General features: G+C 40.9%; 1 protein-coding gene across 1 annotated transcript; it reads left to right on the top strand.

Annotated features, from left to right (window-relative positions):
• The first annotated feature begins 9,609 nt into the window (after positions 1-9,609).
• Positions 9,610-11,606, top strand: LOC124690683 (adipocyte plasma membrane-associated protein-like). Its single transcript, XM_047224038.1, has 6 exons — positions 9,610-9,801; positions 9,897-10,115; positions 10,234-10,301; positions 10,406-10,642; positions 10,762-10,894; positions 11,020-11,606. Exons 1-6 carry the CDS (start codon positions 9,610-9,612, stop codon positions 11,326-11,328), a joined length of 1,158 nt encoding a protein of 385 aa, XP_047079994.1. The 3' UTR covers positions 11,329-11,606.
• The last annotated feature ends 873 nt before the right edge of the window (positions 11,607-12,479 follow it).

Consider the following 12,479-nt stretch of genomic DNA (forward strand, 5'->3'; position numbering starts at 1 on the left):
GATTCATCCGATGTAATCGGTGTTGTGTTTGTTGGGATCCGATGGATTGTTACATTATGATTAGTCTATCTATAAAGTTTGTGAAGATATTGTTGCTGCAATCTTGTTGTGTTTAATGCTTGTCACTAGGGCCCGAGTGGCATGATCTTAGATTGAAGCTCTATACTTATTGCTTAGATTGTATCTACAAGTTGTTTGCACATGTCTATGTCCGGAACCAAAGGCCCCAAAGTGACAGAAATTGGGACAACTGGGAGGGAAAGGCTTAGATATGAGGATCACATGTTTTCACGGAGTGTTAATGCTTTGCTCCGGTGCTCTATTAAAAGGAGTACCTTAATTTCCAAGTAGATTCCCTAGAGGCCCGGCTGCCACCGGCTGGTAGGACAAAAGATGTTGTACAAGTTTCTCATTGCGAGCACGTATGACTATATATGGAAAACATGCCTACATGATTAATTATCTTGATGTTCTGTCTTAATGCTATTTCAATCCTATCAATTGCCCAACTGTAATTTGTTCACCCAACACTTGTTATTGGAGAGTTACCACTAGTGTAGATAGCTGGGAACCCCGGTCCATCTTTCATCATCATATACTCGTTCTATATGTCATTGGAAGTAGTATCAACTATTTTCTGGTGCCATTGCTCTCATATTGCTACTACTGTTGCTATGTTACTGTTACTATTGCTCTCATATCACTGCTACTTTCACATCACCCCTGTTACTAGTGCTTTTCCAGGTGCAGCTGAATTGACAACTCAGTTGTTAAGGCTTATAAGTATTCTTTACCTCCCCTTGTGTCGAATCAATAAATTTGGGTTTTACTTCCCTCGAAGACTGTTGCGATCCCCTATACTTGTGGGTTATCAGGGTGGTGTGGGCCACCTTGGCCACCACTGACCTTGCCCTTCTGCCGATTTATTCACGATCTCGCGAAAAACCTAAACACCCGAGCCTCCATCCATGAAAAGTTCCATCACGGCCGCCATCGCAGACCCTACCTTGGGAGGGTTCTGAAGCTCTTCCCGAAACCCTGTCGGAGAGGGAGATCATCACCTGAGGCCTCTACATCGTCATGCCTGAGTTCATCCCTGGACTACGGGTTCACAACAGTAGCTAGATGGTTGTCGTCTCCAATTTGTGCCTCATGTTTAGATCTTGTGAGTTTCCTATCATGATCAAGATCATCTTTATGTAATGCTACATGTTGTGTTTGCTGGGATCCGATGAATATTGAATACTATATCGAGATTGATTATATATTCTTGTCATATGTTATTTGTGATCTTGCATGCTCTCCATTGCTAGTAGATACTCTGGCCAAGTAAATGCTTGTGACTCCAAGAGGGAGTATTTATGCTCGATAGTAGGATCATGCCTCTAGTTTTCTGGAAGACTGACAATAACTTCTAAGATTGTATATGTGATGTTTCTACTAGGGAGAAAACAACAATGTTTTATCCAAGGGTAATTCTATTATTTAATTTACACACATTGCTTAATGCAATAGTCTGTTGCTTGCAACTTAATACTGGAAGGGGTTCGGACGATAACCGGAAGGTGGATTATTAGTGTATTATGTTGTAATGCCCAAATGAACCTCATAGTAATCATCTTGGCATGTATGGTCTTTATTCTGTCAATTACCCAACTGTAATTTGTTCACCCAACATGTTATTTATCTTTATGGAGAGACACCTCTAGTGAACTGTGGACCCCCGTCCTTTCTTTTACATTTATAAATTCATCCACTACAATCATGTTCTGTTTACTTTCTGCAAGCAATGTTCTCTTTAATTCAATTGCAAACATCTCGTTCCACTCGATACGTTTAATCATTTGTGTTCAGCAAAACCGGTGAGATTGACAACCTCACAGTGAGTTGGGGAAAAGTATTTGGTTGTGTTGTGTGCAGGTTTCATGTTGTTGCTGACGCCGGTAGTGCGCCCTACCAATAGTCAGCTAGCAACACCTTCAGAAGTCACGCATTTCTCCTACTGGTCGATTAAACCTTGGTTTCTTACTGGGGGAAAACTTGCTACTGTGCTCATCACACCTTCCTCTTGGGGTTCCCCAACGGTGTCAAGCATCATTGCCAACTCTCAAGGCAAGACCATCAATGATCAGGAACAAACGATCTTCACATGTCCCTTCGATACTTTTGCTTATAGGAGAATGTCCCTGCTACTTTTTGTGCTGTCACCATAAAAATTCATATTCACATCAAGAATCAAGAGCGAAATTTTGAGCTTCAAATTTTGTGCATATGCCCCAGGTTATTTTCTAACTTTCGTTAGGTGACCACTTTTCGATCTGAGCAACATAAGATTTTAAAAAAAATCGATCTTTACCTCCTATTCTATTTTGGCAGATATCTGCCACTACTTGCATTTGCTTCTTAATATCTTTCTTTTCTGAGTTCTTTTGATCAAAGAGCTTTTTTAAGAAGTTGCTATAGTAGCTTATGCTTTAATATATGTTTGATATATGTTATAATTGAACCCAAGTAGATTTATTATTTTGATTGTACTAATGCTGCTAATAAGAATTGTGTGAAGTTTTGTATGAAAGAATTTTTCAAGTGTAGGGAGATAATAATGATGTAATGAGATGAAAAATGGACAAAAGCTCAAGCTTGGGAATGCCCATGTCACCCCAAGAAATATCCAAGAGGTACAAGTGTCAAAGCTTGGGGATGCCCAAGGCATCCCCTCTTCATCAACAAAGCAACATATCATCTTTCTATGCGCTATATTTTTATTGCTTCATACGCTATGTGTTGTTCTTGGAGCGTATTTATTTTTATTTTTAGTTTAGTTTAGTTTTGTTTGTTGTAGCATATGTTTGGATCCCAACATATTTGTTTTGGAGAATGACACACTCCATTTAATTGCATAGAACGCTCTAATTTTCGCTCTTATTGTTCTGCGAGTGTTCTAGTTTGCTACTATTGCGTTTAGCTCTTGGTTTTTCATTCTTATTTTGTTCAGAGCTTGTTAGTTTTCTTTATTTATGTATGATTATCTCTCTGGTCCGTATTGATTTTCATCTCTAAGAGTTATTTCAAATAAGTTGATTGGTGTTGGAGATGAGTACAATGTTTCATGCTTATAGTAATGCAAAAGAAAGCTTGTCTAGACTATGGCATAGACTTTGGCATGTCATGTTGGATGTTTTTCTTGTTATATGCATAGTATTTTTTGGTGTAGCAAGACTTATCTCAAATAGCTGAGAGTGCCTAATGTGCTATTGAAAGAATCATGTGTTGTTTCCATCATACAAAGCTAATATTGTGGTATTCTCCTTTGATGCTTTATTGGGTTGACTTGGCACATGCTTATATCATGTTATGACTACAACCAGTCAACTAAAGCCTCTATTATCATTTAGTTTTTGACTTGTAATATCACTTTATGCTTTGATTAATAATGTTTTGTCGCTATGCATGATTCTGGTCATTATATCTCTCTTAGTTGATCGCTTCCAGTCTTTTGCTAGCCTTCGCCTGTACTGAGTATGAACTCTACTCGTGCATCCAACCACCAGACAACCAAAGTTTGCCAATTGTGTCCACCATATCTACCTACTAGCATTATTGCTATTCCAAGTATGTTCATCATGGTTTTATTTATCTTCCAAATTAAATTTTGGCATGAAAAAATTAGTTAGTAAAGCTCTCGCGAACTTGATGGCACATTTAATTTCTTGCACTTAATAACTTGAGCTGGAGGTGGCGTTTTGGCTCATAGGAGCAAATGCTCCCATTATATAAAATAATTAAAAATTAATTTAAAAATGTTAAAAAAAATTGACATAAATTTTTTGGTATACATCGTGACATTCTATGTTCGTACACAAGTTTTCGTGGAAAAACAACATTTTGTGTGGTGTGTACAAAAAAGACAAAAAAATATGATGTATGTAGTCGTGTTACAACATCAAAATTTGCCTTTTTTACAGGAGCCACAAATTTTTTTTCTTTTTTTGAAAATTTGTGTACCAACATAAAATGTTTAGATGTACATGTAAAAAATTAGTTTAGAATTTTTTGACACTTCAAAATGTGGATTCACATAATGAGAGCAAATGCTCCTATGAGCCAAAGTGCATTTCCCGAGCTATTGTGACTATCTTATGAAGTCTATATGTTTGCAAATTGCGAGTTGGGAGTTAGCATAACCATGCTTTCATGGAGAACACTTTCAACATTGCACTTATTCCTATTTAGTTGATGCCATGTTCTGTTGTTTATGAATGTCTAGCGGTGCGAAATAAAATGGAAACTTGAAACTCCATGGAGTTTGCATATATGTTAGAGAAACGACTGGGCCGCCAATTTAAGCCATGCATCATTCATGGTGGAAATTTACAGCGAACCATAGTGAGTATTCTATGAAGCATCCTCAATAAAAAGCTATACCTATAGTAAATAAAAACATTGTTGAGATGCTCATTGTCTGTTTGTCTTGTCATTTTGGCATGGGATTTCTCCTATGCAAGAGTACTTCCATATCATGGGGCGGGAGCTACCCGTTTGTATTATCGATGATACATGTATACTTACAATGACAAGAACTTATTTAGGACCTAAGTTGAGTAGCATGAGGTTTAGGTACTCGTATTCAAGGGGAACGGGATTATCAACTTGTGATTTTTCAAACATATTACTCATATTTGCCCTCACATTAACTTTAACCATTCAAGATTCTTATGATAGGGGTAATGAGAGTTCAAAGCTAATGAGTACCATACTTTTTTGGAATGTTTATAAAAATTGTTAATCTTGCTTCCTCTACAAAGAGCTTTTCTTTTACTTTTATGTTGAGTCTTCATCTTCTTCTTTACGCACCAATTAAGAGAGCATAGTTGTCATTCTTAGTATAATGTGTATAGTCCCAAATTTATTATTGATTGATTCATGATTATGCTATTGCTTGTTCTCAAATTACTTGTATCTAGTCACCCTTTGAACTTTAAAGGTGTCCTAGCATTTATGTTTTGCTAATTCATAAAGGACATGTTGAGTACCACTTTGCTATGTTTTATCTATGCTCATAAATAAACAGTTGCTTTCAATGCACAATTATTCATGATCCTTTGTTTGAGTTACTTCTCATGTTATAACATAGTTGCTAAGTTCTATTGTTAGAATTATATCTATCATGCCTATGTTTAGAGTACTTTGATCCCAACTTAAAATGCTTTACAATAACTTGATCAAGATTGTGTTGACTTCATTTCACCTCAAAAAATATTTTGTTATCACTTACCTACTCGAGGATGAGCAAGAGTTAATCTTGGGGATGCTTGATACGTCACAAACGTATCTATAATTTTTGATGCTCAATGCTTGTTTTACACCAATTTATATATGTTTTGCTTACACTTCGTTGCACTTTTATACATTTTCCAGCACTAACCTATTAACAAGATGCCACAGTGTCAGTTCCATGTTTTTTGCTGTTTTGTATTTTAGAAAAGTTGTACATGAAATATTCTCGGGATTGGGCGAAACAAAATCTGAAGTCAATATTTTGCCGTAACGAAGATAGTGTCCAGAGGGGAGACAAAGGGGAGGCACAGGGCGGCCAGACCATGCCTTGGCGCGGCTAGGTCTAGGCCCACGCCAAGGGGTGGTGTGGGCCACCCTGGCCTCCACCGACCTCGCCCTTTCGCCTATTTATTCACGATCTCGGGAAACACCTAAACACCCGAGCCTACATCCATGAAAAGTTCCATCGAGGCCGCCATCGCAGACCCTAGCTCGGGAGGGTTCTAAAGCTCTTCCCGGCACCCTGCCGGAGAGGGAGATCATCACCATAGGACTCTACATCGCCATGCCTACCTCCGAAGTGATGTGTGAGTAGTTCATCCCTGGACTACGGGTCCATATAAGTAGTTAGATGGTTGTCTTCTCCAATTTGTCCCTCATGTTTAGATCTTGTGGGATACCTATCATGATCAAGATTATCTTTATAGAGAGAGACCTCTAGTGAACTGTGGACCCCGGTCCTTTCTTTTACACTGATAAATTCATCCACTGCAATCTTGTTCAGTTTACTTTCTGCAAGCACTGTTCTCTTTAATTCCACTGCAAACATCTCCTTCCACTCGATACGTTTAATCCTTTGTGTTCAGCAAAACCGGTGAGATTGACAACCTCACTGTGAGTTGGCGAAAATATTTTGGTTGTGTTGTGTGCAGGTTCCACGTTGTTGCTGACGCCGGTAGTGCGCCCTGCTAATAGTCAGCTAGCAACACCTTCAGAAGTCACGCCTTTCTCCTACTGGTCGATTAAACCTTGGTTTCTTACTGAGGGAAAACTTGCTGTTGTGCTCATCACACCTTCCTCTTGGGGTTCCCCAACGGTGTCAAGCATCATTGCCAACTCTCACGGCAACACCATCAATGATCAGGAATAGACGATCTTCAAATGTACCTTCGATACTTTTGCTTATAGGAGAATGACATTCGTTTGTGCAATGCTCCTGCTACTTTTCAAAGATGCATGAATGCTATATTTGCTGATTATATTGAGAAAAGTATGGAAGTATTCATGCATGATTTTTCTGTGTATGGTACCTTTTTTCAATAATTGCTTCTTCAATCTTAACAAAGTTTTGCAGCATTGTGAGGATCAAAACTTAGTCCTAAACTGGGAAAAGTGCCATTTCATGGTGATAAAAGGTGTTGTTCTTGGACATCGACTTTTCCCATTCATGGTGATAAAAGGTGTTGTTCTTGGACACCGAGTTTCAGAGAAGATGCATTGAAGTGGACCACACTAAGATAGAAGCCATAGAGAAGCTACCATATCCGAGGGATATTAAAGGTATAAGAAGTTTTCTTGGACATGCAAGTCTTTATAGAAAATTTATCAAAGACTTTTCCAAAATGTCAAAGCCTCTAATTGACTAACCTTTTGCAAAAATATGTTCCATTCTCTTTTAATGATGAGTGTGTAGAGTCTATTAATATCTTAAAGAATGCTTTGATAAGTACTCTCATAATTCAGTCTCCTAATTCGAATTTGCAATTTGAAATCATGTGTGATGCTAGTGACTATGTTGTAGGTGATGTTTTAGGCCAAAGAGTTGATAAGAAACTAAATTTCATATACTATGCTAGCAAAACTCTTGATGGCGCTAAACTATGCTACCAGTAAAAAAGAATTTCTAGTTGTGATCTTTATATGTGATAAGTCATAGTACACTCTGATCACTGGGAAATGCACTTTGGCTCATAGGAGCATATGCTCCCATTATGTGAATCCACATTTTAAAGTATTAAAAAATTCTAAACTAAATTTTTACATGTACATCTAGACATTTTATGTTGGTACACAAGTTTTCAAAAGAAAAAAACATTTTTCTGTGGCTCCTGTAAAAAAGACAAATTTTAATGCTGTAACACGACTACGTACAAGACATTTTTTTTGTCTTTTTTGTACACACCACATAAAATGTTATTTTTCCACGAAAACTTGTGAACGAACATAGGATGTCACAATGTATAAGAAAAAATTTATGTCAGATTTTTTTTTACATTTCTAAAATTATTTTTTATTATTTTCTATAATGGGTGCATATGCACGCGTGTGCCAAAATGCCACCTCCCTGATCACTCTGCTATTAAATATCTTATGAATTAGAAAGATACTAAGTCTAGACTTGTTATATGGGTTCTCCTGTTTTAAGAATTCGACTTGCACATTGTTGATAGGAAAGGTGAGTACAGTCTGGTAGCTGATTACTTATCTAGAATGGAAAACATTCTGGTAAACCTATTTCTATTAATGATAGCTTTGCTAATGAACAACTAGCAAATATTAATGTATTCTTCGGCCACCGCCCAGCGGAAAATGCCAGCGAACTCACGCATGGTATGAGCTCTGAACTCTCGCACCGCATGTCGTCTGAAATCCCGTACCTGATGGACGTGTCGTCTGAACTCCTGCGGTTGATAGGTTTGTTTTTCAATAACCTGTGATGGATTTCCTAGCGTGCATGTTACTGAACCCCCGCAGCTGATAGATTTCTTCACCTGACATCGTACACGTGTACTGTTGATTTGTTCTATTTGACAGAGAAATCAACAACAAAAATAGATAAGGTTTCGTGACATGTGTGAGTTCCAAACAAAGTCATCCTCTTGCTAGGCATAAGGCTTCATCTCGTAATTTATGTACAAAGCAAATAACCTTCATTTCTTTCTCCCGTTTATTATTAGGTTTGTTGTCCTTTTGTTGTTCTTAATTTAAGCAAACCCAAAATTCCACTGTGTAATCAATCAAAGTCGTCTCAGTTCATCCTTATTTTTTCTGTATTTTTTAATAGTACATGCATGTATGAGAAGCGATGTTCACATACTACGTAACTATGTTGTACCGGTGGTATTTTACAGAATGAAAGCCAGAAATTAGGAGCTGCACAACCTTCATAAGTTTGGATCCCATGGTGTAATATTGCATCTATAATTGATCGACCTTTAACTCCTCCACTGCCAACGGGATTGACGAGTTGGTAGTAGATTAGTTTAGCACTGGAATTTCTTTGCTTCAGGATACCAGTGGTATGGCACTTGGGCTCTTTTGCCAAATGAGTAGTTCACGCTTGATTTATAGATTCATCTAATACTCTGCTGTTAGTTGTATATACGATGTTGAACCGCTTTTATAATTGTTGTATTCTAGATTATAGTTTTTTATGTGAATTTTTAGATTGGTGGAGAACAAACATGATGCAAGGTGTACTCGAGGAGGAAGGCCCACGAGTCTGACAACGCCTCATCGTTATGGTACTTCTTTCTCCCGGTGCAATCCACTGATAGCTAGTACAACTTAAAAGAAAAAGAAACCAACTCTTTATTTTAAGGTTGACAATCACCTCAGAATAGGGATTCTATTCAGTTTCTGCTTGTTAGACTTAAGTCTCGCCAGGTACTGAGAGGTGAGAGGGCGACATGATCATCCACGGATTGTTATAATGTGATCCAAATTCATATACTAAAAGGAGGCTAGGGCTGAAGGGGTGCCCTACAGGGATGTCTGCGAAGGGGGGTGCGGGGGCGGCAGGCCCCCGTGGTACGGATCGATGGCACCGCCTATATATACATCTTGTAAGCCGCCGGCTAGAGTTTATCAGATTATAAGATAACCTACAGCGTTTGTAAGCACTCTCCGATATAGTGAAGTTTTGTTGGCTGGCGCTCATGGTTTTTTCGTCTTCTCTGTTGGAAGGGGTTTTCAAGTTAAATCTCGTGTCTGCACGATATTTTTCTTTATCGTTCTTCGTTATTTGCTTGTCGTTTTTATAATACGGATAAAAAACCAGCCCCTGGAAGCTCATTTTTTTCTTCTGGTACATCGATCGCACATCTGAGTATCCCGCGGCGATTATGAACAAATATGCAATTCTATTCAGTTTCCAGTTGCTTTCTGAAGGTCACCGCGATAGAGTTGGGGCCACGGACTCCACGGCAGACAGGAACGCGTATGTTTGACTAACTATAGAAGCTAGGTTGTGGATGCCCATGGTAGCAGCCGAGACACGTACATCGATCGGGCCGGGCAACCGATCGGTTCTTGTGGTCGTGAGTTCCTAACATGCCGCACAGCTTTCCACAGAAACGCGGTGCTATTTGGACCACTCCCATTTCGTCGCCTATCACTAAACCAGCTGAAACTGACACGCCGCAAAGATGCAAACCACTGCACGTCGTGCTTAACTGTCCCATCCAGCCAGTCCCATCGCCGCCCCTGCCCGCCGCTCGCTACCCTCCCAATAACCTCCTCCAGGTTCAGTATCTCCGCTACGACTCTCGGGCGCCGCGTACGTTCTTGCCGTGCCATGTTGCCTGATCCATGGTGCCATATTGCCTGTACGGATGCAGGGGCTGGAGAAGCTTGGCGAGCCGGGGCTGATCGCGCCAGAGGACGTGTACGTGGACGCGGCGGCGGGCGGGACGTTGTACACGGCGACCAGGGATGGATGGTTGCAGAGGATGCACCCCAACGGGTCCTGGGAGCAGTGGCGGTTCGTCGGCGGCACGGGCCTGCTCGGGATCGCGCCGTCCGCCGACGGCAGCATGATCGTCTGCGACGCCCACAAGGTACTACTTTTTTTTTTTCTCCACGGGCCTAGCTAAAGCAGCATCGAATGGCCATTTCATCGTTTGGGCGTGACGATAATTTAGTTTTCAGCAGCTTGAATCGGTGTGAATTTGGCAGGGATTACTGAGGGTTGAAGAAAAACGCGTGACGATTCTTGCATCGACGGTCCAGGGCTCCACGATTAGGTTTGCTTCGTCTTTGATTACGGGGATGGAAACTTGCAGTGTTGCCTACATACCTGTACCTATTGTTTTTGCCTGCCCCTTCCGGCCGCGCCCCAAATCCTCAGGTTTGCCGACGCCGCCATCGAGGCAGCCGATGGCACGGTCTACTTCAGCGACGCCTGCACCAGGTTCGGCTTCGACCAGTGGTTCCTCGCCTACATCGAGTCCCGCCCCACCGGCCGTCTCCTCAAGTACGACCCCCGTACCGGCGACGCGTCCGTCGAGCTCGACAACCTAGCCTTCGCCAATGGCGTCGCCCTGTCGCGGGACGAGGCCTTCGTCGTCGTGTGTGAGTCGGGCGGGTACGTACCTGAAGCGAACAGCTCCATCGCACTTCACTTCTTATGAAGCAGCTCGCAACCTAGCTTGCAGCACCAGCTCGTTGCTGATGCAACTCTGTGTGCCGGCCGTACGTATGCAGGTTCAGATGCTCCAGGCAGTGGCTGAAAGGGGACAAAGCTGGCCTGGCGGACACGTTCGTCCAGGACCTCCCGGGGTGTCCGGATAACATCCGTCTAGCTTCAGACGGATCCTTCTGGATCGCCATTCACCAGGTATGGTTACACCTATTGCCATAGGCTCTGTCTCGTCACCTGCAGCTTCGATATCAGTAGATGTATGGTCTGGCGACTCCAAAATTAAGCACCATCTCGTGATTCTTTGCCTTCCAAAAATGCAGCTGAGGTCGCCGTTGCTAGACCTGGTTACCCGCTGGACCTGGACAAAGAGAGTTGTTGCTTCGTTCCCGGCGCTCGTCGACAGGATCATGGCAACGGCCAAGGGGGCTATGGTGGTGCAGGTATCAGAGAATGGCGACATCATCCGTGTGCTCGACGACTCTGCAGGCAAAGTGATCAATTTCATCACATCGGTAACGGAGTACAACGGGGACCTCTACTTTGGAAGCCTCTCAACGAACTTTGTAGGCAAGCTATCTTTGGCAAATGTATCACAGGGGAAGAAGGAAGCTCATGTTACAGATGTATAGTAGTGTCATCATCCATGCCATCGGAATGGCAATAAATGAAAGGGCATCTCGTAGCTGACGGCATATTTACGGCTTTGTGGACGTAGGTTATGGTTTCAGGTTTCACGCACCTTAAAAGATTCGGATGACCAAGCATGATGACTTTTAAACTTGGCGGTGGTTGGACATTATGTCGTAATAATTCTTCTTCTTGTTCAGTCATGTGTTCTTTAGATCAATCTATATGAGTGTAATTTCTTATGCACATGTGAACATAGATTTTATCTTTTATGTCAAAAGCTAATGCTAATGTGATGGTTAGAGTTAGTCTTAATTCAGCAAGTCAATTATATAGTTCATAATGTCTTGTTTGTCTATCTCATGAGGCGTGTGGCAACGCCGATTGTATGTACCATGTACATCATTGCTGGAACTAGTCATATAGCTGATATAAATATTATGCTTCACTTATAGATAACCAAAATGAATGGAGCAACCATTTACCTAGAACAAGCACTCCCTTGGGATTGCCACTTCCTCACTCTTTACCTGGTTTTCAAACACAAGCTCGTAGTCAAAGGCTCAACAATTAAGTAGTAGCGAGTAGAGAAAAGACACTTGCATTCTATAGATTATTGCTTTGCACGGACACCCATACAAATGGGTTATAGGGTCTTGGCGAATATATATTTTGCCTTCAACTTCTCGTAGGATCGAAAACTCAGTTCATATCATTGTGATAAAATGATCCCTTGCACTTGGGTGGGTGCGGGTAATCAAGCGCATTTCTTGCGTCATTGTTGGCCAGCGCAACACTAAGCTTCTCTTCCTATTTACACTTAGTTTTATTTTCAGCATCTAGCATATAGAAAAGAAACCCATAAAATTAGAAAACATAGAACACCATAAAATTGTGCTATGGGTTCCAAGGTTATCCTTGATTCCATATTGTTGTGGCTAAAAACACTCTATTCGATGTTGATCTTCAATCTCGTGAACCTATACTTGATGAATCTTTTGATGTGAACGCTTCCTATAACAATATATATGATAAATGGGTAGGAAATATTGTAGAAGTGGTTATGTTACTGCTATTTCTCAGATTAAAATTGACGATGATGAGGAGTATTGTATTGACTTATTGTATCATAGTGCTCTGGCCCACTATTGAG

Source organism: Lolium rigidum, chromosome 2 (assembly GCF_022539505.1).
Source record: "Lolium rigidum isolate FL_2022 chromosome 2, APGP_CSIRO_Lrig_0.1, whole genome shotgun sequence".
In the NCBI taxonomy this organism is placed as follows: domain Eukaryota; kingdom Viridiplantae; phylum Streptophyta; class Magnoliopsida; order Poales; family Poaceae; genus Lolium; species Lolium rigidum.

Coding starts and splice junctions, on each gene's coding strand:
- LOC124690683 (XM_047224038.1), top strand. CDS start 9,610: ATGCCGCACAGCTTTCCACAGAAACGCGGTGCTATTTGGACCACTCCC. Junction 10,302..10,405: donor GTCCAGGGCTCCACGATTAG/GTTTGCTTCGTC, acceptor CCAAATCCTCAG/GTTTGCCGACGCCGCCATCG. Junction 10,643..10,761: donor GTCGTGTGTGAGTCGGGCGG/GTACGTACCTGA, acceptor GTACGTATGCAG/GTTCAGATGCTCCAGGCAGT.